General features: G+C 41.0%; 2 protein-coding genes across 12 annotated transcripts in view; both read left to right on the forward strand.

Annotated features, from left to right (window-relative positions):
• Positions 1 to 3,700, forward strand: part of arvcfb (ARVCF delta catenin family member b) — a 176,818-nt gene extending 173,118 nt beyond the window's left edge. For 10 of the 11 annotated variants that reach the window (XM_028413828.1, XM_028413823.1, XM_028413825.1 and 7 more), the window contains one exon: positions 974 to 3,700. Coding sequence is in view for 1 of the 11 variants with exons in the window: in XM_028413829.1 (XP_028269630.1) it covers positions 974 to 979 (6 nt within the window). In the remaining 10 variants the exon portion in view is untranslated. The remainder of the gene's footprint in view (positions 1 to 973) is intronic. The other variant, XM_028413829.1, reaches the window with a different exon arrangement.
• A 671-nt stretch (positions 3,701 to 4,371) lies between these two features.
• On the forward strand, positions 4,372 to 20,236 carry txnrd2.2 (thioredoxin reductase 2, tandem duplicate 2). The gene is made up of 17 exons (XM_028414584.1): positions 4,372 to 4,453; positions 4,924 to 4,989; positions 5,060 to 5,116; positions 5,218 to 5,362; positions 5,782 to 5,856; positions 6,934 to 7,012; positions 7,328 to 7,390; positions 7,548 to 7,618; positions 10,094 to 10,113; positions 10,308 to 10,399; positions 10,490 to 10,664; positions 14,018 to 14,154; positions 15,258 to 15,353; positions 15,727 to 15,819; positions 17,222 to 17,293; positions 17,593 to 17,690; positions 17,956 to 20,236. Exons 1-17 carry the CDS (start codon positions 4,378 to 4,380, stop codon positions 18,077 to 18,079), a joined length of 1,539 nt encoding a protein of 512 aa, XP_028270385.1. The 5' UTR covers positions 4,372 to 4,377; the 3' UTR covers positions 18,080 to 20,236.
• The last annotated feature ends 5,580 nt before the right edge of the window (positions 20,237 to 25,816 follow it).

Below are 25,816 nucleotides of genomic sequence, written 5' to 3' on the forward strand. Positions count from 1 at the left end.
CACTGACAGACAGCAGCAGCTCAAAAGTAGGCTCCGTCCAATGTGCTTATTACTACTGTTCAAGATATAGAAGCTTAGTGTGGTGGCTCAATCTTAGCAACGCCTGACTCTGCTGATCTCCCAGCTAATCCAAAAATTGGCAAAAAGTTAAAGCTTAAGTGGAGCAGAGGCAGCTGAATGAAGCCCAGTTGCTGGAACCTTGTGTCATTTTAAGTGGCTTCTTCCTGCAATCCATGCAATTTTAATATTATATGATTATTCAAAAATTTCCTCTTGTGCACTTGTTTTACAATTATTTCATATACAGTAAAAAAACGTATAAAATAAACCCTAAATATATTACTTTCTTTTATATCTATAAAACGGTTTTTGGCACATGTATGTATGTATTTAATTTTAAGTGACAAAAGCTTTGATGATGCATTTTAGCAGATCTGTAAACATAATATGGTACTAATTTACCTCAAAAAAGGTCTAAACGGTGTTTAAATACTAGTTATAAATGTCAGCAATCAGTTATGAGAATTATCAATTCGCCATTTTGGCTCTAAAGTGAAAGCATCTTGCTGTTTACCTGTTTAATTTTTCCCTAACATAGATTTAACAGCTGCCTCCTATGATGGATATGGTGCACTAAGACTGGAAAAAAACTATAAAAAAAAAAAAATCATCACAAAAAACAATTTGATGAAAGACTAAAAATCTGTGCATTGTCTAAAAGGTCTGGCAGTTTTAATATTGTGTATATAATGCCATGAATAAATGCAGCTAACGATATAAGGCTTCAGTAGGTATTATGGTTCAGGTAAGGCACAGTATCATGAAAAAACGTGTTATTACCAGCCTTATCCTTCAAATCCATACAGCACATGAATGTAGAATTTTGGCCTGAAACTCTTCATTTTCTGTCATTTCAAACTGAATAGTTGTATTTTTGTTCTAATATTTTTGTCTGTTCTTCGTTTTGCTTCAGGCTTAAAATAGCAACAGTGCAACACCCCCAGCTAGAGGAGGATCTCTCATATCACCACTGCCATTTCACGTGGAACTCATCTTTGGAGTTGGACTTTGTACAGAAAAGAGGATTTAAAAAAATAAAATAAAAATAAAAATAATGATGATCACAGCAGCGACTACCCAGCAGCAGCAGCAGCCAGCATTCAGTCATGCTTTTCAGAGAAAACGTTTGAAAAAAGAGAATAAAAAGTGACTACTGCTACTTTCTCATATCTACATTCCCACTGGACATCATGTGAACTTTACAGTGTTGACTCTACGTTGATGGGAAGCGGGCAGAGGCCGATGATGGTGATGGAAAGGACGTGTGAAAAAGGAAAAAGGAACGTGTGTTAGAAGGAAAAGACGATGATTTTTGCTCAGTCAGATTTTGTCTTTTTGACATGATGAGGTTTGGACAGGTGTGTTTGAAAGGATGTTTTCAGTTTGAAGGGATGGACGCAGGAAAAGGAAAGTTGGAAAAAAAGAAAGACAGAGGCCGCTCCTGAAAAGAGCTGTAGCATAGTGGATAAACATGTGCTCACATAAAGTAAAAATCCATTTGGGTTCACTGTGTTCTTTCATTTTTAAAAAAAAAATGCACTGAGATGCGTGTTAAACAGGTGATTAATGTCCCATTTTATATCGCAAAGAGTCTGCAAGTTGTGGTCTGAGGAAAAAAAAGGCAAGTGACACAGTGAGTACATCTGATGGAGTTTGTGTTCACACTGCATCACACAGAACAAAAAGCAACAACAAAGACTTTGTTTCACTCTGGTCAACAACATGTGGACCCTCACTCACAGCTGTGGTTATTTTGTGTAACCACTGGAGTTTGTGTAGTGATGTGGTTTTTCCTGGCTGATTGCTGTTTGTCAATGATGTGTATTAAAGAAGATATAAGGCATTTTGTTTATAAATGATTTGTGATAGAGGCAGAAGATTGTGGAAAGGATAGATCTAAAAAAACATTTTTTTATTTTTTTGGGTTTTATATAAATGTATATTAGGATGAAAAGAGAAACAAAAACAGAAAAATGAAGAAAAATACAACAAAAAAAATGAGCAACTTCTTAGTTGTATATTAATATCACATTGTTTGGAAAGCACATCTCATTTGATAAAAGCTCACCATGTTTGTAAGCAAGAAATAACCACGTAACTTAATTGTGTGTCAAATGTTGTCGAGTTACGCCGACGATACACCTATTTATATTTTGTATTTGTCAGAAAAAAAAACTTTATCTGCAGTGTTCTTTATATCAGCGATGGATCCGTGTTTGTCTGGAGGCATCAGACAAGAGATAGGGAAGAGATGGCAGTGTTAATAAAAAATCCTTTCATTTTTTCTCCCCCCTCTACCGTGCATTCAGAACACCAACCCTCAATCCTCCTTCACTGGTGCATCTTAAAGAGAAACGGTCATGAGCATGAAGAAACTCTGTACAGATGTTTATATTCTATTCTTTCCAAGTGCCAGTTTATTTTTTTTTGTGGTGTCATTTGGATATTAACTAATTCACTCACGTGCAGGAAGAGAGTACAGGTGGATGACTTGGGATGTGGTTTGAAAGAGTTGCATCGCACTGTATAAAATACAACAGCGGTCATATAGTATATATTTTTACAGCGTTATAGGGTGGATGCAGAAAAGCAACATTTGAGGTGGCATCACTCGTGCTTTGTCAAGGCGAACGGCATGTGCCTGCTTTGAAGTCTGATTTTCTTTTTTCTTTGTGATGTATGTGACTTTATAAAGCTTGCATATTTTACACAGTGTTTACAAAGATGTACGTTGTGGTAAAAATCAATGAACTACAAAAAAAAACTTACTGTAAAAATTTAATTTCAGAGGTTTTAAAAAGAACATTCTAATACCCAGCATCCCTTGTGTGTGTCCTCAGAAGTATGTGCTTTCATTGGACAATGACCCATAAGCCTGTCTGTTCCTATCTATCTGCACTAACGCAGTACCACAACCAAAGGATCTGGAGTTGTATTTACATGAAAAAAAGAGGGTTTTGTTTTTGGATTTTTTTTGTTTTTTTGTGGATGTGCAGTCTATTGTACATTTACAAAATATGGAGCCAAGCAACTGTGCTGTAAAAAAAAATGGACGTGGGCACACATCAAATCAAAACAAACCTACCTGTGTAGATATAACTGATTCAAGACCGTCAAAATAAAGTAACTGTACTCAGTAGCAGATGTGTTTGTACCTATCATGTGCCTTAACCTTTTCCATGGTAGATAAAGATGATAAGTGTGTTTTATATAACTTTATTCCTCTCTCTTCAACTGTCATCTCTTCCATTCTCTCTGTCCACCTTCCTCTCCCCCTGTCAGTCTCCCTCCCTCTTTCCTCCACTCACCTCATCACTTCATTCATCCTTCACCCCGACGAACCCCGATTCCTTACAAACCCCAAGTAGTTTAGACTGTTGGTGGGTTTCTGCCTTGTATTACATTGTATTATAAACTTTTAAAAAAAGAAAGGTAGATTCATAGGAAAAATGGGTTTGAGTTCCTAGAGGTTGTTAATGCTTTGGTAGCGAGCAGAAGCGATGCCACAGTGACAGAATGTATTATGTTAATTTTACTAATACCCAGAGGCAAATATTACGCTTGTTAAACATAACGGAAAAATACTGGTTTGTAGAGTATACATTTGGTGTGTTTTCAATAAATCATGCCTGGAAAGAAAGTGTTGCTTGGAAATGTGTCTTATTTTATATTAATGCTCTATAAAAAGTAACAGTGTAAAATCCTGATGCCCTGGAGGCAACAGCTCTTTTACCACCGGCCTCAGACTGGGTCAGTTAACCCGTATGTCATTTGATGCCGACAGTGTACGGTTTATTTGTTTATTTATTATTAGGCATTTCAGTCCACATGAAAAAAGTGAATTTAAATGTAATGGTATGATCATAAATTAAATTTGAGTGCAAAAACTTTCTGGCAAACAGCTATAGAGGCACAGGTGGAATTAATAATGGTAATTATCATAGTCTTATCAAGGTGATCATTTGGTTTGAATTTTTGTATTGTAGCCTGTTTTATTATTTTTCAGGGAGCAAAGACAACATATGTGCACAGACAGGTGTATTTTTAGGACATATGTAAAATTACATTAGACATGCACTGTGTATTGCACTTATATAATGTTCAATTTAATTTAGGATTGTTTTATTATGTATAATATTATATATTATTATATATATTTTATATCTTATCTTATAATTTTCTGTCATTATTTTCAGACTGTATAATAAAGTATTATCTTAATAAGATACATCAAAGTTATGCAACGACCTTGTGTTTTTTTGTCAGGCATGTCTTTGGCCACCATCGTCTCATCTTGGGTCCTTTCATAATAACAACATGGCTGCCCTCTGTAGAGGCAGACACCGGTGGAGAAGGACTATACATTTTCGTGTTTTTACAAGAAACCTGACAGGTAATGTTAATGTCTTTGTATCTGCGAGAGTCGACAGTAAGAACTGACCTCGGTGAGGTTTGTTTGAATCGTTTGTGTCTCCAAACAACTCATTTAAGCCTCTATTGCTGCGTTGAATTCTGAATCTTGTGATTGTTTTGATCTGTTTTAGCTAGCTTCTGTAACCTATCGATATATGTAAGTGTGTGCTTTGTATCCGAGACTGAAAAAAAACGTTTAGTGCCGTAAGAGTTTTATTACAGACAGAGATGCTGAGTAGTTTAAAGACCTTTGTTTGTTAACTTTAGCTAATACGCAGGTGGGTGGTGTGGCGTCTATGCTTGAATAGATGTGGCAGCCATTTGCTACAGGTCTATGTACTTTGAAGAAATCATCGTGGTGTTCCCAGTTGTGTTCTATGCTAAAGCACAGAGTGCTTTCCGAAATATTTAAGTCTATTCGTTCAAGTTGAACCTAATATTCTCACACAGGGAAGTATGACTATGACCTGGTGGTTATCGGTGGAGGTTCAGGAGGCCTCGCCTGCTCTAAAGAAGGTGAGATCTTTTCCCTGCTATTCTCTGATCATCTAGAATGACACACTAACAATACATCCACATTTTACAGCGGCACAACTTGGACAGAGAGTTGCAGTTTTAGATTATGTGGAGCCATCTGCAAAAGGTAAAATACATTTTATAGAACATGCTTTGTCACAAAACGTAGAACCAGAGATAGGATGCATTACAGATTATGGTTAATTGTAAAATGTGTTTAATAAACAGGTACAAAGTGGGGTCTCGGTGGCACCTGTGTTAATGTTGGCTGCATTCCTAAGAAGCTCATGCATCAAGCTGCTCTACTTGGCGCTGCAGTTAAAGATGCTAAGAAGTATGGCTGGCAGATCTCAGGGACAGTCTGCCATGATTGGTAGGTTAACTGCTGCTTACTGTTTTCTCATTTTACAGGCTATAGTTACCCTCATGCTTAAATGCTGTGAACACAGAGCATAAGTAGCTGAACAGCACCATCTAGTGATGCCATTACAGTAAGACTATAGAAGTTACTTTTAAGTCGACATGTTTGAGTTGCTCTTCTCTTCTTTGTTTGTTCTTCTAGCTCACTGTATTTATTGTTAATATTCATGTGTATGAATAAAAATAACATGAGCATGTCCCTCAGCCAGAGGGGCATATTTTCAAATATGCTAATTAAATTGTAAACTTAATAAATAGTAAATAAATTAAATAAGCATCCAATGTGTAATTAGTCAGCTTTTGCCTGTTTTAATTTACCTATTGTCTGCTCACTGATCACGTGGAGAGCATGTTCTCGTGTATCCTTTCTAGGCCCACCATGGCAGCAGCTGTTCAAAATCACGTCAGGTCTCTCAACTGGGGTCACAGAGTTCAGCTCCAGGACAAGTGAGTGACATCTTATTATCAGCAGAATTTCAGTCAACTTGCCAGTGTTATTTAAAAAAATAAATAAATAAATCAGTGTACCTTTAGATCGAGTTTCATGATTTCTGACATGGTAAGTGGCTATGACTGACATCTTACCCACTTACCATGTTGCTCTTAATCTCTCCATGTATCATTGAATCGTTTTCAATTCTTTTTCATTAAATACTTTCAGAGGATAAATATTTACACCCCAGCCTGTTTTTTTTTCTTACCTTTTGCTGATTTTCATGGCATGATATTGCTGAAGGCTGTACATTTCTGTTACACACGGTACTCAGCTGAAGGATTGATCGTCAGCCACCACATGTTGATAGAGTGGCTGGCTGGAGGGCAAACAGGTGTTAACCTCTGAGTGAATGTGCCCCAGTTTAACCTACAACTTAGTTTCAATCCAATGAGATCATTTGCTTGGACTTGGATTTTTGTGTATATAAACTATTAAAAAGCTGATTTGGCAACAGCAGAAACACATTATTAACTTCAGAGCAAAGCTACAATTTCAAATGCAAATTATAAATGATTGCATATGGTGTTTGTGATTATAAACATTAGGATTGATTTCCTGCAAGAAATTACACTCTACTGATGTGAGTAACAGTTTGAGTTGATAGTCTTACTCCCACTGTCTAATGAAATGTACAGGATATTTCACAGGTGTTTTTAAATTATAATCCCCTCTCAACCACAGCAAACCTCATTTTTGAATGTAAATTAAAGTCAAATTCAGTCTCAAATAAGGAACCATTTTTGACATTTAATCAAATTAAAATTGATTTTGCAATCCATGGAAACTGCTGAACCATTCCTGCAGTATAATCTGACTCTGCAGGTGTTTGTGTGATACTGATCTATAAAAACAACATCAACAACAACTCACCATGCAGTCTGCCTGCACTATTAATTAAACATACATAACAGTGTGCATCTAAGCAGATTAAACTCCAAGTGTAGTGCACAGTAGAGTTCAATAATATTAATAACCACCGTGGCTTCAAGCAAATCCACAACAATGTAAATCTGTTTTCTTTTGTGCAGGAAGGTGAAATATCTGAACCTCAGAGGAAGTCTGATGGATGAACACACAGTTAAAGGATTGAGTAAAGCAGGGAAAGAGGTAAACTGTAATTAAACCCAACTGAATTGAAATGTACTTTTGAAAACATGTGAAATGCAACTTGTTTCTTTAGAATATTTCAATTTTGCCCCTTTATTTAATCACCATTCCTGTTGTTGATTGTGAATTGCAAAAGTTGTTTTTTGTTTCTTTCACTGCTCCATACATACTAAAAAAGCTGTTTGAGTGATTTGAAAGTCTTTCCATCATCACCTTAATGCAGAATACTGTGGAGACCACTTGCTCTCATTTGACATTTCCTTGTTTTTTGAAGGATATAGCTGTTACTTCACATTCCCTTCCTCTCTCCTACAGACGATCCTGACTGCCAAGAATATCGTGATCGCCACAGGTGGACGGCCCAAGTACCCCACAAATGTAAATCTCATTCACTTTCTGTCAGTGTGACACTAAAGCCACTGAAATTATATAATGTATTTTGGAAAATGTCATGTTTTAGAGAGGTTTAACATTATTGATAGAAGTGTTGACTGACAGACGGAGGTGTTGTTCATTGCCTTTAACTGTATTTCAGATCCCGGGAGCGATGGAGCACGGCATCACCAGTGACGACATATTTTGGTTGAAAAAGTCGCCTGGAAAAACGTAAGGACTCTTTCTTTTTTTTTTTCCTCAAAACACCTACTCACACACACATGTATTCACGCATTATGTCAACCAATCAGTGGCAGTAGTGTGGTCACTGTCTCAGTTCGCTACAAAGGAAACAGAACCTCCGACCTCTCCGGTATTACTGCCTCACTCTATTCACGGCACCACCTCACTCGCTGACACTGCACATCCCGTTGTCACGCACTGTAATCATTCATCAACGACATGCAGTTTGTTTTTCTCCCTTCCTGTCAGCCTGTCCTCGCCTCATGATTCAGATTAGCGGTGTGCATCCTGACCTATACAGAACAAGCCCTTTAATCCAGCCATTTAGCTCCTGTCATCACCTGGTTAATTGGTCCTTCCCTGATGTTTTCTCTTGGCACATCATGCAGATGGTGACTAGTGGTTGTGGGTATACCTGGACTGTGGAGGTTGTTTGCTTCACGGTGAAAGAGAAGCGGAAATAATTACTCCGATATTTAAGCTCCATATGAGTCCAGCTTGTCTGAGGAGTTATCTGTTTTCAATTATAAATATTTTAAATCTAGGTTTTAATAATAATTTGCTGATTGCTAGTTGTGTGTATTTGTTTGCATTTTACTGCATTATCTTACTGCATTATTACTGATAGGATAATCAGTGTTATGTATATTGAAACTATCATGGAGGCTTTGCAACTTTGTCCACTTGGTGGCAACACACTATCATTTATCGGAAATAAAGTGCACACTGTAACCATTGTGTATGAGCTGAATTATCCTCTCTTAAAGACCACTTGAGTGCAGGAAGTACTTTCATGTTAGAGTGTGATGCTTTGCAGGGCCCCCCTTCATCCCTGCAGGCAGACAGCTGTTAGCTGTACATTAGCATTAGCTTTTCCTCAGAATCCACACACACCGCATACACACACTTTTAGCCAGAGAAGATGCTGTGTTATCTGCTGTGCAGGTGAGGCCCAAAGGTTGCCCTAGGAGGGGGTGATAGGTGTCTAATGGACCTAGGAACACACACACACACACACACCTAAATGATAGATTTGTCTTCAAGGCCAGAGTCCAGAGCAGGCTCCCATCATCATCATGCAATCAAGAGAAAACGGAAACGGTGAGCACGTGCCAGCAGAACTCTTAATACTGATCCAAGGACCAGACTACTACTAGATCAATTTTAATAACGTCTGCATTCCTCTTGTCACACTGTCATGTTAAATTTAAATGCTTTCTGAAAACATAAGCAGCATTTGAAGAAAGTATATACTCAAATCTTTGAAACAGTATCAACACACATGTTGGACAGAAACTCAAGGGAGTCTGAATCTAGTGTTTATCAGTGCTGAGCCTTTGAAGAACTGCCCAAGGTTAACAGGCAGCTACAAGCAGGCAATAACAAACCTTCTTCAGGAGTCGTGGCTGTAGAGAGACCTTGGCCAAAGCTCTTCTTTACACTCTGCTCTCAGAAGCCAAGCCTCAAGAGTTTGTAATGTTTCTGATTGCTGGGTGGCACCATGTCCAATTTGTTACTCTAAGCTGGATGTGAATGTTGTGGGAGACATTACCCACACATTCTTGCATTCCCTTCATTTGAGACATTTGATTCCTTTATGTCGGTGATTCAGAGGGTACATTGTACATGCTTAAGGTATTTATTTTGCCAAGCTAAGTACAATAAATGGCGTTCTGTCTACATCTCCCTAAATGGCACTGTTGTTGAAAAGACTCCTATCCTCCTCATATTTTAGCTACAAAAAAACAGGTGAGAGTCTTGCCCAGTCTATCATACAGTCAACATAGAGGAGGAAGGGTGAGGGGGAAGGAGACAGCTCCTCAGTGATGAAAGTGTAGAATCAAGCTAAAGCTCTGTGCCTAATCTTCCTTAAGCCACTTCACAATGCATGCTAAGTGCAGCTGTGCATTACACAGACATGGGGAAAATGGGCACTGGGGCTTTTACTGGTTAGTGTTAGTGTGTGGACAAGGGCAGGATGTGCCGCAGGCAGCCCGAGCTGTCAGGTGGAACAGACCTAAAGGAAAGAAGGCTTGTTTTGGAGCTGAAAAGGGCCTCATCCAGGCTGGTTGACGGGCTTCACTCAGCAGGCTGATGTGTGGACTTGAGCCTTGAACATGGCACACCCCATCCGCAGGGATTAGCCTAAATGCTAGCAATTAGCCCTCCTCAACGCCACAGATCTTATGGCTGGATTTACAGCTATGATTCACTTGGACCACACACACGTATAGTTTTTACTGTCCGTGTTTTCTGTATTTCCTTCACACCTCTTCAGCTGTGAGGTTATGACGTTTTGTAAGTCATCACCTCTCTAATTCTAGGATTTAGAGTAAACATTTTTAGCTTTTAGCTCAGGATTTGCTTTGTTTTATTTGGCTAAAGTTTTCTCCACAAATAATAAAATGTAGCTTATTGGATTGTTAGTTTTGTTAAGAGCTTTTTGTTATTTGTGTTTTGCAGACTTGTGGTTGGATCCAGCTGTATCCTTTTCCTACCCTGTCACTGTCAAAGGTATATGAAACAATACACACATCTTTAAGTTAATATAAATATAAATAACATTGGCATCAAGAATAATAATTCGAATTCTGAATAAGTCTTAATCTCATATATACAAGCTATTGGCACACTATTTCCAAATCAACACTGTGATCCTCAACCTGATGTTACTCAGATGTGGGTTTGGAGTGTGCAGGTTTCCTTACAGGCATTGGCCTGGACACCACAGTGATGGTTCGTAGCATCGCCCTCCGGGGTTTTGATCAGGTATTGCATCCTGGACTGCATGATTAAGGAACTCCCGATAGTGATTTGTGTGGTGTTTGAAAGGTGGATACTCTCTTCTGGTTCATGCAGCAAATGGCTGCTCTGGTGACGGACTACATGGAGGCCTATGGGACTAAGTTTGCATGGCAGTGTGCCCCAAAGAGAGTGGACAGACTCCCCTCAGGAGATTTGCAGGTCACCTGGACCGACACCCAGACAGGCAACGAGCATAAAGACACCTACAACTCTGTGTTATGGGCAGTTGGTGAGTATATGCCTCTGAACATGTTTCCAGTGACTCGACACTTGGCTTGATCTCTGCAGTTAAACGCTATTCACTCTGCCACCAATTGCACTGTCATCCTCAATAGAGTGCAGAGTCAGCAGATATCAGACGAATCAAGGCTGAAAACAAAGTAATAAAGCCTGAGTGATGGGAATTGCCAGGGGAAGTGTTAATCACCCACTGCTGGCTCTCTGGTTAGAGAAGGGTAGGACAGGGCAGGATGCACCCAGACACAGGGTCACCACGTTCCCCTCTTTGTTCTATCTCTCCGGGTCTTCCTGCCTATGCCAGCCCTGCGGAAACCAACCCCGCATCTGTCACTGCCATCGCTATCCACAGCCCTCTGCCTTCCATTTCTAGCAGTCCTCATCCTCCTCCTCATCTATTCAGTCTCTGTTCTATAATTCCACTTCTCCCATTCCACCAGCATTATTAGTAACAATAGAAGGAACATCCGTCAGGTCCACAGCCATCGCTTTGTTTGTGTTGAACATTTTCAAAGGCAACACTTTGCTTCCGAAAACCTGACTAAAAGCTTTTTGCTTTATTTGAGAGTGTTTGCGTGAGGTGGAGAGGGTCCCTTTGCTCAAAGCGTGTGACAGCGACAAGGATGTACGTGACCCCACAGCTGAGATTACGAGTGTTTTTTTTTGTTTTTTTTTTCCCCCTCCCGTGGCTGAATTCCCACATCGTCATAGTGAGAATGACATTTGCATTGAGTGTATACATCAGATGTCTCGACATGCATGAGATGTTGAGTTCCTCATGTTTCCTATGTACGTTAGAGGGGGATATTCGGACTGTTTTGGCCGTTATTCACAGTGCGCCTTAATTATTTTTGTGCGTGTTTTTAGCCTTTTACATGTTCTGCAGTAAAATATTTAACACCACAACATTTACAGCTCCTTCAACACTTAAAAAGCTTCCAGAAATTGTCAAAATAATTGTAGCAGTTTCTTAAACCTTTGTGAGTGCTACATGTGTATCACTGACTGCTTTTGTTCCCATACAGAGAACCAGTAACAATGTGGCCTCTGCTCTTTGATGTGTGGATGCAGGAGTTATGAGTACAAGGCCATTTCCCTTTTACTGTGGCCTTACACTAGAGTCCCAGGCCTCTGTGGAGTTATTAAAGGCCAGAGGGGAATGGGGGGGACAGTATCACCACTGTCTACCACATCCTTCTCAATGACTATGTCTCCCTCCACCTTTCCCCTGCTCCTTCCTGACCTCATGGCCGCTCCCCTGTCCAGGTGTACCCGCAGAAACACACCAGGAAACAGAACATTTCCACATTTCCTGTCTGCGTACAGACAGTGAGCACATTAGTCTTCCTCCGTATTGCCCTCTGCAGTGCTCAAGGATGTCATTTAAACACACTTCCCATTTTTAGATGACATATGGCTGTCTCAATTTTATAAGGTGCGGGATGGCCTCAATCTGTCTGCTGAACTCTGGATGAATGACAGTTGTAATTGTGGAATGGTATTTGAAGTCACCAAAGATGCATATTGTCACTGAATGTTTTTGTTACTGTCAAATTTAGGTGTGGTGCTCTGTGAGTCAGTGAGTCAGTGTCTGATGGACAACACATTGTTGAGCTTTAAGGGATTCAAAGCAATGTTCCAAACATACATAGTGTTGCTTGGCTATGACCCAAAACAACAGCTGTAACAGCTTTCTGTTAGCTGCTGAATGATTGAACAAGAAACCTGAACAAAAATATATTGGAAATTTAACCCTTCAAAGCCTTGCTAATTTGATTTATTGAGTGTGAGTGCAGGCAACGGATTCCAACAACACATCTCTATTATAAGATTTCAGTTCAATGTTTTTAAAGTCTGGTGCACACATGATGTCACCTTTCATGAATCCTCACACACTTTGAACTGGGCTGTCTCCACTGTGATATTGACTATAAAATAGTTGCATCGAGTTTTACATTAAGCTCTTTTCTTATTCAACGAAGCTGCACGTTTCCTGCCTGCGCTAATAAGCACTGTATCAATTTACATCTTAAAACCTTTTTTGGCTTGAAATGAAACGGCCAGTTTTCGGCATTCCGTATGATCTCCCAACAATAACAATCTCCCGTCACATTACTTTCTCTCTTTTGTCTTTGTTCATTTTGAGTGATCAGATAAGCATCCAGCTCTCATTTTAACTTGTGGACATTTGTTGTGGCTAATTAGCCTAGCAGTCTGGAGGCTTCCTCTTAATGTCACAACAGGCTTTGTTAAGATTTGCCACTTGTGCGGCTGTAGTGTGTGAGCATGTCCAAGCTCCAGTCTCTTATCAGCCACTCTGATGTTGTTGTGTCGTCGTCACACAATGGAGCTGGAGTATAGCAGTGACTGGAGTGGCCACAGGAAGGCCAGATATTTAAGTCTATACTTGTCAGTCAGACAGTAGGGCACTAATGAAGGTTTTGTGTTGTAACAACTCACTATAATATCTATATCTGAATAATAAAGCATTATAAATTATCTGTATATTTACAAATGCTACTTAAGGCTCCATATATTCCTGCTATGTATATGCAAAAATAAGAAATAGAAAACGCACTGTGTGAGCAATAACATACCTTATTTACACTGCATAAAAGATTACACCAGCTAAAGAATGACATGTATTCCAGTGTTTTGGTCTCACAAGACAAGAAAATATTTGGAGGTCCTGCTTTGGGGATTTAGTAATGACTGCCTAACTTCCCCTCTCTCCTCCTTCTCTGTGCTCTCTATCCCATTGAGCCACACATGCTGTGGAGCAGCAGACAGGTCCCTGTAGCCCCCCCACCCGCACCCCCTGGTCTGCGAAGAGGGGAGGACGTTGTTCTTCGGCTCCAGTCAGGAAAAAGGGTCTCGGGGGTTTGTTATTTTTGCTGTCCGATAGCATCTACATGGGTACCTCAGGGCTGGGTGTTTATTATGCTACCCAGGCAGGTTGTGAGGAGCTATTTTGTAGGAGGAGGGAGGAGGGGGGGGGGGCACATGGTCCATGCTCCATCACCATGGAGACTCAGTGTCGACAGCATCAGTCAGTTTTCCCCATGGAAGTGTCAGGAATCGCACCTTGGGGTGCCCCAGGGGGTCAACGGAATACTCATTCCCAGCCGCTCTTCTCCTGCTTCTCTCTCAGCTGACCAGATGTTGTTCACTAACTTAAGAGTCACCCACAATAATGTTGCTTTTAGTATTTGTGCTAACAACACTCTAACACTCAGAGATATTCAGTTTACAGTTATTACAATGATATCGTTTGCTACATAAAACTGTTGGCAAAATGTTTGATGTTCATAGTGCTGTATGGTTCTTGTCTCCTCTTCGTCCCAGGTAGAGCTCCCGAAACCAAAGCCCTCGGCCTCGACAAGCTTGGCGTGAAACTCAACAAGAAGACGGGCAAAATAGTTGTAGGCGCCGACGAATCTACCTCCGTGCCAAACATCTTTGCTTTCGGTGACATCAGTGAGGTAGGGACTGTCAACAGATGCCACACTGACAGCAACAGCCTCCCCCGATAACATTCACAAGTGGAAAAACACTCACACATAATAATTAGTCTTCATTTAAACTGTAAAAAAATCAACACAACAAGCCGACGTTGCTGGAAGTCCACACCCATCCTACTGACTGTAAATGTTTTTCACCATTCGAAGAGCTGGCCCAGAAATGTGTCATGTGTGAAATGTGTGTTATGTTTTTTTTATATTCACATCATGACTCATTTTAATAGGCGCTGTTCTGACGATATACACTATTTATTTGTACATTTGCATTAATAAATGCATTTTCTTCTATGAATTGGTTATGAGCTAAATATTAAGTTGCACAAAGCCACTGGAATTAGCACTGTGTGTTCCAAGCTTAACCAACTGCGTAAATACTAGTTATACCTGCTGCATGAAATGTCAGTTGTTTTTTCACCGCAGCCAGCTGTGCGCTTCCTTCCTGCCTCCCAGGCCTCATGACACACACACACACACTTGTGGAGCATGTTTTTGATTGACAGCCTGCTTTGATGAGGGTGTGCTTCGCCCCAATCTGTCTGTCAGCTTCGCACAGCAGCAGAGCACTTTTTCACCTTTATTTCAAAAGCTGGATGGTTGATATATCGTGCAATTTGTCCGGCAGAAATGCTTTATAGTGACGCATGCTGTCTGGTGTGTAAACAGTTACAGGAATGCCAAAGCACAGTGCATATACATGCAGGAGATGTTTTAGGACAACAGGATGTGTGGTGGTGATTTAACAGGTTTAAGTCATGTCTTCAGAATTGCCCCGCAGCCCTACTGTTTCCTGCACAGCTCAGTTGTGTGTGTGTGTGTGTGTGTGTGTGTCCATGACTATGTTTGTCTGCTTTGGCACACATCCAAAGCAATAAAGGCAAAAACACAGATGCAGAGAAGCGGACAGTTTAAATGTTTTTTGCACTTTTGTCAGTTGTGGTCTGTCCGGTCTTGAGTACTTCAATGTTTTACACTATTTCCAAACAAGGTTTTAACATTTCCGTAATTAAGTATGTAAAAATGGTGTGAGTGGCAAACAAAAATAAATTCAAATTTGTTTTGTTTAGGGTCGTCCTGAACTGACTCCGACGGCAATTAAAGCAGGAAAACTCCTCGCCCGCAGACTGGCTGCAAACAGCACTGAGCTCATGAACTATGACAACGTAAGACACACACACAGGCCACAGGTCTCCTTCTATTGTTTTATGCTTTTATATTATGACCATTTTCACTGGTTTGTGGTTGGGGTCTCATATGTTTCGCCTCAGAGCGCTCATCATCTCTGCATTGATTCAATACACAATATACTAGTATTTTCCTTTGTATTTTTCCCATCATCCTAAGATTACTTATTCATCCTTCAACAATTCTTAATGAAAGTTTTGGCTTGGGTTTGTTAGTATTCCTCTGATGCATTTGGAGCTCACCTCTCATCATTGAAAGTGAAGTAGCTGTGTATGTGAAAACAATATTCTAAGGTTGTTTATAAATGACACACACTAAGAGGATGGAATCATTTTTATTCATCTTTGACAGGTGCCCACCACAGTGTTCACTCCTCTGGAGTACGCCTGTGTCGGTCTGTCTGAGGAAGAGGCAGAGAAGAGGCATGGAAAAGATGGCATAGAGGTAAGAATTGTTGCTGTGAGCTAAGCCATAAATCATCGTAAATGATTTCTAGTATTAAGTATTATTAAGTCAAAAGCTCTCCTTACATCCACCACAGAATCCAACAAAATAATTAAATAACTCATGATGCAAAACATGCTCCTGCTGAAGCTGCTCCCTACTTGATGCTTGCACTATGTTAAAGCACAGCTTGTAGTATTAAGATTAGGATTAAGATTTTGTCCCACAATGGGGAAATTGCATTGTTGCGACGGCAGAGGTAAGATACAGTATATACATATAAACATACTAATATAAAATGCAAAAGAATATACAGTGATGTTAGCAATATGATATGATTATTTAACTTTAAATAAATATGGACAGATAAAGAGTCCTTTGATAGACCAGCCCCTGTTGGTAAATAAAAATATTCAAAAGCATTCCCAAACAAAACCGCAGCTATGGAAGTATATTTGACTGTTGAATAAACGAATTAACCCATTAATTTCATGCATGAGTTACACACTGTAAAAATGTAAAAACCATTGAAGCGACTGTTTGCTGTAGCATTTTCTGCATAAACCACTGCATGCTACACACAGCCAGTGTCATGTGTGCCCATCAACCTGCTTGAAAATCTACAATGTCAAATAACACCTAAGCAGACACTGACACACAGATACAATGCAACAGCAAGTGGCTCCATATTTTACCTGCTTGCATACATGCACACTGTGCCAGATGCCAGCCTAACACCTGCACGCTGCCGTCCACAAACGGTTTAGGCGGCGGGCCGGTGCTCCTGGCTTTGAGCGACAGGCGAGCAAGAGGCCTGATTGAGGTGTGTATAGGGTGATGATAGGCGCGCCGAGATCTGAGGAGGGAGCGTCCGTACCGGCCCCCCGACAGCTGCGCAGCCCTCACAACTTGTGTCGGCACGTTCGGCTGCAAAATGAAATGCACTACATGCACATCTCTGTAAGAATTTAGGATTGCTGTTCAGGTTTCAGACAGTGTGGGTAAAAATTAGTGCTTTTTAATGAATCAAAACACAAAATACTGTTCAATGTCTAAAGCTCTGACCTTATTTTTATTTCTCTTCTATATTTGTTTATTAATTAGTTTTGTCCATTGTGGGGTTTTTTTTTTTGGAAATGAAAAATGAATCAGTTTTGGTCACTTTTTTGTGTTTGCTGTTACACAAAAGCAAATGCAATCACTGTACAAATGTAAACAAGACTCCTATTGCTGCTGGAATTTCCTCATTATAGTTTTTGTTTGCAGTAATCTTTCTTTGTTAAAGCAAGGACAGACAGGAGAATTTTAAGTTGCTGTAATGTGCAGATTGGCTGCAGGCAAAACACATAATATTCTATTCTACTGTTTATTCAATGTCCCCCCTGTGTTTATGTCTGAGCAGGTCTATCATGCTTTCTACAAGCCTCTAGAATTCACAATCGCAGAGCGTGATGCAAGCCAGTGTTACATAAAGGTAGGTCCAGACTTTTTATTGGTATTTTGAATATTTTGTCTTTATTCACATCTTTATGCAAAGAGAGAAGCCTCTCTGCCTCCAACTGCACACAAAGCACAAACATTTTTATAACTCGAGAAATTAAACATTCTCAGTAAGCTAACAATTAGACAATCCGGCCGTCTGGGGCCTGGTGTCTCAGCTGAGCCTATGATTGTCCTCTTATATCAACCAAATAGAAAAAATATTGTCCTATAAGCTAATGTTTGGGTTGAGAAATATGACTTCTTGGCTTATTGTTGTGACCCCTCCCTCAGGTGATATGTGAGCAGGGTGGTGATCAGAGAATCCTGGGTCTGCACTTCACTGGGCCAAATGCTGGAGAAGTCACGCAGGGATTTGCTTTGGGCTTCCAGTAAGTATGATTGCATTTGTACCACACAAGAAAGAATGTGTTTTTAACTCTTTCATGGTCAGTATAATGCTTTGGTAAGATTTGGCTGTGCTTCTTTTTCCATGCTCAACACTTCAGTCTGCGCCTTATGATAAGAAATGTGTTATCTCACTCTGCTAACAAAGGAACAAAAATACTTTTCCTCCCTGTGGTCTTCACTTGACTGAATAGTGTGACATGATTTCAATGTGAGTAAAAGCAATACAATTTTGTGTGTGTGTTTTAGGTGTGGAGCAACATATTCTCACTTGTTGCAGACAGTTGGAATCCATCCTACATGTGCAGAGGAAGTGGTGAAGATGAACATCACAAAGCGCTCCGGCTTGGACGCCACAGTCACCGGCTGCTGAGGTTAAGCACCTCGGCCTCTGAACACAAAGCGAGCACACAGGGTGTAGGTTAGCCTGGGTTTGTTCTGCTCTCTCTCTTCTCCATTTCTATGTACCGCAGTTTCACTTTGCTCAGTGGGATTTTTCTTACACCTCCTGTCCATAAGGGTCTCGTTACAGGCCGTCAATGGCTGCGCAGGTTAATATCACTGACAAGTCATGTGATAATTGAGGCTGTTTTTTATTTACACACATGTTGTGTGTATGCTGTAAAAGCACACAGCTATAGATCAGGTTAGAGCCTTGCCACTGGAGCAGAGTCTTTTAAATAAACAGGCTCATCAATCAGGATTAAACCCTGCGCTCAGGGTTTTCTTGAAACCGTACGAGAAAACGTTTGTTGGGCCCGAACGTTCTTCTGAATATATATTCTGCAAATATTGTTGTTTCTCTGGCTGTACTTCCCGTCCATTAGTCTTGGAGGTGACACATACCATACACCCACCCCACCATGACACTGATGGATAGCCCCAGGGCCGTCGCCGCAGCGACACTGCTCCATTTCCCATGGACACACACAAATAGTCGGCGGGGAGCCTGTCAGTCAGCCAGCAAAGACCTGAGCTATGGAGTCCCAGTTTGTTTAAGATCCAGCTGACACTTTCCTTCTCCTCAGTGCCCTTCCCTGACCACATGCATGCAAAGAATACAGTGTGGCTACTTACATGTGGTGTCAAAAGCTGAATGCAATTAGACACAGAGAACCCTATCTATTGATAAGACAGCTGTACTTCTCAGCTTCACCCAAAGGTGGCACTGTTGCCCTCCAGTTCTCCTATTTTTAGTGAACCAAGAATAGAGGATAGGATGAAGTATTCACTGGATAAAACATGAGCCTGAATACATTCAGGTTGCACATTTAATCCCTTTAATCCCTATAAAAGATATGTGCTTTTGGATGAAGCAGGCTGACGTTATTGGTGCCAAACTGATAAGGGTTATCTGTTGTGTATTTACACGGATGGCAGGTTAGCCTCAAGAGTCATCACCCTTAAAGATAAGGTAAGTTGTTTATATCAATAAAGCAGTAATGGACCCCCACAGTGTGCCAAAGTACTCAAATGTTCAACCTGCTGCGTGTACTGGATGGACATCTTGGGTTTATTAAGTAGATGAGGAGGGAGGAGGAGGAGGAGGGCTGTCAATGAAGAGGTCTGCTACAGAAATTGAGGGACCTAAGAGGAGGCTGCTGGGTGTAGTTTATTTTTATTTGAAGTCTAATCTGCCCAGTCTGATTAATGATTCTGATGAGCGGAGTGACAGCGTGCCAGGAGATGGAGAGATGAAAAAGAGAAAGAGAGCTACCAGGTTTATTTGGATCCAGGCCGGAGGAGAGAGAGAAGGAGGGCCAGACCCGGGTAGGGAGGGAAGAGGGATTCCTGTGTGCTCTGTTCAGGGCTGAGGTGCTGACTGAAGGACCCTGACCTCCGCTCAGCAGGAACAGCTTGACTCTATCACTTGGAGCACAGAGGGCTCACATGCTGCTGCACTGCACGGCAGGGGCCTTGGAGAGGCTCCGGGTGGAAAGGAGAGGGCGGGGTGGGGGTGGCGGCCCAGGCTCAGACAGAACCATCCACCCAGCCAACCAACATAACACCAAGCAGTGCCCAGAGTAATTGAGTCCGTGTTCCTGTGCTTAACGAGGCACTTCAGAGACCCCAGGGTGGACTCAAGGCAGCGTGAGGGAAGTCATTGAGACCATCAGTGTAACTGTAATGTCTGTTTGCTTTTTACCCTCCACTTCCCTCCTCCTGTGTCTCATTTGCTCTGTTATGTTCGGCACAGTATGCATGTTCACACTCGCACACAAAATCAATCTGTATTTCATTTTTCTATGTCTAACTTCAGAATGATTTCCGTTCACTGTTCAGTTACTTCAAGGCTCAAGATTTGACCAGTTTGTCTCAGCTGTGTCCCCCGGAGAGAGAGAGAGGGAGGGTGGGGTCAGGGTTCAACTTTCAGGTCGGCCAGCTAATGATGACCTGCACTAAAACCCAAAACTGGGGAGTGCGGGCCTGATGTCACCTGGCCTCCGACTTTAGTAAGCTGTAAATAGAGAAGTGTAATTTTCCATTAAAGCTTTGTCATACATAATTTATATGTAAAGTAATAACAGATTAGGATGCACCATTAAAGTAATGATGCCCACTGATTGAGTGTTCTGTGGTCTACATCAATGACTGTATAGGTTTTATAAATGATTTGCTCTAAAATAGTATTCTGTATGCTACATTACTGCTTGGTAGGTAGAAAGTCAGAAAACATGGATTTATCCAAGAATAACGGAAAAGAGACATCATGTGTGGAACAATTACTTGATCAGGGTCAGAGTCGCATAGCGTGGTTGCTAGGCCACCAGCAGGGGCTGGAGGCTGTAAGAGTAGTAAATCAAGCAATGTAATGTCATTGTGCTAAGCTAAGATTTTTCAACTGTCTCAATAGAATTATGCAGAATGTGTAAATCAGCAAGAAAGCAAAGATTGAATGTCCAGCAAGGGCATGCAAGAACAACCCTCTGTGCATCTGGACATTTGTTGAATGTCTTAATATAAAGTGCTAGTACAAATTGTCACACTTTAACCCTGAGTTGTCTCTGCTGACAGACAGCTCCTGCTATGCAGGCCTGTCAGTCAACCCTCCGCACCAACAATGGCAGAAATTCCACTGTGTTTGTTTGGTTAAGGACAGAGCTCTCTGAAACCCCTGAACCACCTCTGGATCCACAGCAGCCTCACTCACCCTGAGAATGAAGTCGGTGTCAGTCCAAATCCAGACAGTGGTAGTAAAGTTCACCTGTCGTTTCAAGAATAGTTGGCCCCATTTAGCAATTGTGTCTCCTTTGCTGCTCCACAATGGAGCAAACAGGCTAAATCCACCTTGAAATGCACTTAGTAGAACATGTCAACATGTCAGGGTGCGCTCGATTCTACGCTCCATCTTAATCCAGCCCATTGAACTCTGACAGTTGTCTGTGAGTCAGACATTCAGGCCTTTGTCACTTCAGGTCTAGAGCTCCAGCAGCCATGCTGGGAGAGCAGAACCTTCATGTTAAAACACACTCGCTGGGTATACAGCCTCGCAGAGCCACAGCGAAAGCCTTGAGAAACCGATACATACCTTGTGTAAACATTAACGAAAAATGACGCTTGGAACAGAAAAGGCTCAACCTAGGCGAGGATTATCCCTGAGAAATGAATAGGGGCCAATTATGACTGCTCTGTTGTATTGCCAGTACATGGCTCAAGAGCTGTCAGTCTGAGTTGCCTGCAGGGCCCGGATGAAGTGCAGTAGTTAGGGAGGTGGGGGCCCCTAAAACTGGTAAGCCAAGGTGAATATCCAGACTTGTCTATTGGATTTTGATGCTTTCTACCTCATGTGGCCTCCAAGGTTCAAGACAATTATGACAATCTGAAGCCAGGAAGCCTAGCTAATGGTGAGCTCACGAAAACAACTATTTGACCAAGGCTCTTTATGTAAAGTTGTATGATTTCCCTGTCAATAGCAAATGTTCATGGCCCAGATAGCTCTTTCTTCTGTGAGGATCATCAGCCTAAAGAAATGTTCATCTTGACTCTTGAGTGTTACTGAGTCTAGCCTGAATCCTCCCCATCAGGAATGTCAAGGTTGTTTGTTTCAGAGATCTTACACCTACATATTTGATTTTGCTACAAATGTTTCTCCTAGATAGACTCAGTCAGCAGTGTACCTCCCTTCTTGATGCTGAGAAAAAGTAAGGTCATCTCTTGTCAGACTGGGGGTCCTACTGGTAGCCTGGCAGAGGTGAGGGCCTGTGAAATGAGCTTATCTGACCCCTGATAAGAACAGGATACCCTCAGGAAAGGTCTAAATTCAATACACATGGCTGCTGGGGCAGCCTCTGTCCAAAGGGGATGTGGGTGTTTGGAAAGAAGCTACATGTACCACTGTGGTTACGTTTGGCCTTTCTAGACCATAGAACACCAGCACCTGTGGCCAGCAGTAAAAAGGGTGTGTTACCATGTCAGAGTTTGTGGTTCCGATTCCCAGATGTAATTAAGAGAACAATTACCATCAGAAACCTCAACTCCTAAATCATTTCGTCAGGTACTTTGCCACACAGGAAGCTGTCTTATTACCTTTGGAAGCTGCACACAGATTTATTGAGCTCATGTTTGGTGACGGCATACAACAAAGGCACAGTGTTTGTGTGTGTGCCAAACCATGTCAAACCAGTCTTCATGAAAAAATAACACAATTCATATTCTAATGTTTGTAACTAAACAAGACTGTCTGTATTTGGAGCAGTGATTATGTTGTGGCACCTCTAAATCACTGTCTGTTTGATCAGCTACCCTTTTTTCATCAAAGCAGTTGACATGGAGATTAATTGCTCAATTAATTGTTCAGAACTTCGCGGCTTTGTCGTTGTTGTCATAAGTGCTGGAATGAAACCAGCCAGCGAAATGTGAACAGTTTGGTTGGATTGAGTTCATGAAAACAACCTATACATGATCACAAAGTCAGATTGTATGTAGTTTCATACATGATCAAAGTTTCTTTTGATTGGTTGTGCAAGGGTCGGAACCGTCATTTCACAGCATGAAGGTTCTTGGATCGAACCTGCTGGTTAAGTGCTGAGTTATGCACGATCTGTCCAAGGACGTGCATGTTAGGTTGACTGGGGAATCTAAACTGGACTGGTTGCCCGTCTCTCTATGTTGGTCCATGATAAACTCTGTCCCATACCTATTAGTAGCTGGTTTTGGCACCCACTTTTAATCATTTCCTTTAGCTCCAAGGTTTGTTAGCCCTAGCATTCAATAACAGTGCAGTGTATCATGCATGAGACTGTTGCATATTGTGACAATAGACAGCGAACAGTTTTGGATATGGAGATTGTGTTGGTGAGGTTCTTGGAGCAGTATTCTATAGTTAATTTAATCACTATAGTGACTGAATATTCTTTAATGTGCTAACTTAACCTGAATGAGAAGTGTTTTTTTAACCCCTCTTACAATAAAACACACATGTATAGGATAGGCATTGTGTGCCTTAGTGTGATTGTCTAAATGTAATCTACAGCATGAGACTTAAGTCATAATTTGTCAACATTTACTATCATACACACACAGACGTGTGACCGGACTATTCTGCAGGGATGTGTTTCCTCGCTGATTTAAATGTGCTTTACACAATTTGGACTTCATCATCTTAATAAGTGTCTGCATAACAAACTACTTCACTGCCTAAAGGTTTTTACAAACACCAGTAGAGCAGAGAAATCATCCGTATCAGCAGTGAGTTGACAGTTTCCTTCTGAGTGTGTGTGCTCTGGGGCTCTGGTGTTATCAGTCTGACTCGCGTCACATAAATCAAAGTGCCTTCCCATGCCATGAAGGCTTCCTGCTCTGCAGCCACACACACATCTGGCTGAAGATGTTAAGAAGCAGAGCTGAGCACGGAAAATGCCTCAGATTGTAATTCCTGCTGATGGCCCTGTCTGTAAACATGCATGTAATAAGAAGACACAAACACATACACCGTGAGGCTGTGCTGCACTGGCAGACGTGGTATTTGCTGCAGATGGACTGCATGCTGAGCTCGCCCTCTGGCTGCTGTCGATGCCTGTCTGATTGATTCTGTCTTTCCTGTTTAGCAGATAAAAGCTCTGCGTGGTGGATGGGCAGCTTGTGCATGACACACACATTCTGGATGCAGTGTGTGTGTGTGAGATTGCTTTTTCTTCAGGAGCACACATTTATGCCTGACTGTATTTGTTTGTCGCTCATAAGATGAGAGATTGGTGTATGTGTGTTTGGCTAATATGAAGTCCTTGTATATTAGGCACACTTGCTGCCTGTACTCAGCACACATGTACTCTCTCTAAAAATAAAGCTGTGGAGAGGTGCATCTCTGCTCTGGGTTTCCACAACAACATTTTTCAGACAGTTCTAAATCAAGAGTGTCACAGCCAAACTTAAGTATACACACACACACACACACACATCCACAATGTATATTTACCCAGCTCAAGCTCAGTAATTAGCCTTCACAAAGTAACCTTTGGCCTTAATGCCATCCTGCATGATAAATGAAGGAGGAGCAGCAGCTAAGAGAGTGGTCATTACTGTATGTCTCGTCCTGAGTCCTAAAGACAGATCTCTGGGTAAAAGAGTTAGAGAAAACTACTGTATATGTTTTTTTAAAGCCAAACTTAATGTAAATTCTTGAAAAAGACTAAAGTTAAGTAAAATTATGTTAGTCATGCAAAACAAAGGTGGAAGTTGTTGACGTTTGCACATATTTAAATGATATAATGTGCTTTCCTGCTAAATGTAAGTTCACCTTTTGGTCCCAGAGGTTACCATTACAGCCAAAGAACTTCTCATACTGAAGATGTTTTTGATCATCACAACTTAAACACGTCTCCTGTATTAAAATGTTTACAGATTTGTTGCTGTTTACATTTCAAATCCTTTCACAATGTTTAATAAGTTTCAAATGTGCACTTTTATTATTCCACTTCCATTCCTTACCCCTCTATTTCTCCTCTTTGAGATATTAAGTAGCAAATGTGTTTGGATCAGTCAGCATGCTTTTTGGGTTCATAATCTGGTGATGAGGTGCACTGTTGGTTCAAGCTCATTTTATAAGCAAACAGACTCACATCCTCTTCAATGACTTCAGACCATATGTTTATTAATAACCTGTGCTTCATAAATCCTTTGTCATATTTATTCAGGTATCCACAACCTATATCTAAAAGCCTTTTAGATCTAGAAAAAACGTAAGAAAAAACAATAGTAAGTCTCCTCTTACTGCTTGCATAGGATTTAATAAGTTGAGCTGCAGCAGGTGCTGCTGATCATCAGTCCTTGATGAATTGATCATCAGCAGGTGGACAGACCTCTATAAAAACAGACATGGTGTCAGTCAAATGTGGGTCAAATGTGTTTTTCTTCAAATATGCTGAATAAGACAATAAGTGGTCAGAGATAATATTTTTTTCTTTCCGTCTGTTCCCAGTGGACATGGCCATGAGAAACAGCTTCATCATTAAGAGGGAGTTTCAAACAGAAGTGATAAGACTAGTAACTTTAGACTCAGGGTGCCTCCCCTTCTTAACTTCTCCGAGGGAGGATGGTTCAGTGCAGCTGATAGTTGCATTAGTAAGTTTTTGGTTTTACTCCTCAAAGTGACCGGCAGGCCAATCACTCTTCGCCTTTTCTGAGCTCTCTCCGTTCACACCTGCAAAGATGCCCAAGGAAAACATGAGCCGGGGAGGCCTCAGCATGGCATGTTATGATACCTGCACATCCAACACATACTCCCTTACACCGTATCTTCTTTTCTCTTCTGATAACTTAATGCATCCATTGGTACACCATGCCTGTTTGCACAATGTCTCAATCAGTGTGTTTTTCAGGCTACAGAGGGTTACCTTAGCATAGAATCTAAAACTCGGAATAAATAGGTCATCTGTCGTCTTCCTCAATTACCTTTAAGAAATGATTAATATTTTTCTTTTATTTATTTTCTTTTTGATGGGTTACTTTCAAAAGCTTTTCATATCAACATTTCAGTAAGTCTTGAAGAAAGTAAATCAGGTGTCTTCAGGTATACCTAACAATCCATCCATTTTCTCAACCCACTCAGTTCTACAAGGTCGCAAGGAGCTGGAGACTTACCCAGCTGTCGATGTGCCAAAACCATGTAGCT

This window comes from Parambassis ranga, chromosome 9 (assembly GCF_900634625.1).
Source record: "Parambassis ranga chromosome 9, fParRan2.1, whole genome shotgun sequence".
NCBI lineage: Eukaryota > Metazoa > Chordata > Actinopteri > Ambassidae > Parambassis > Parambassis ranga.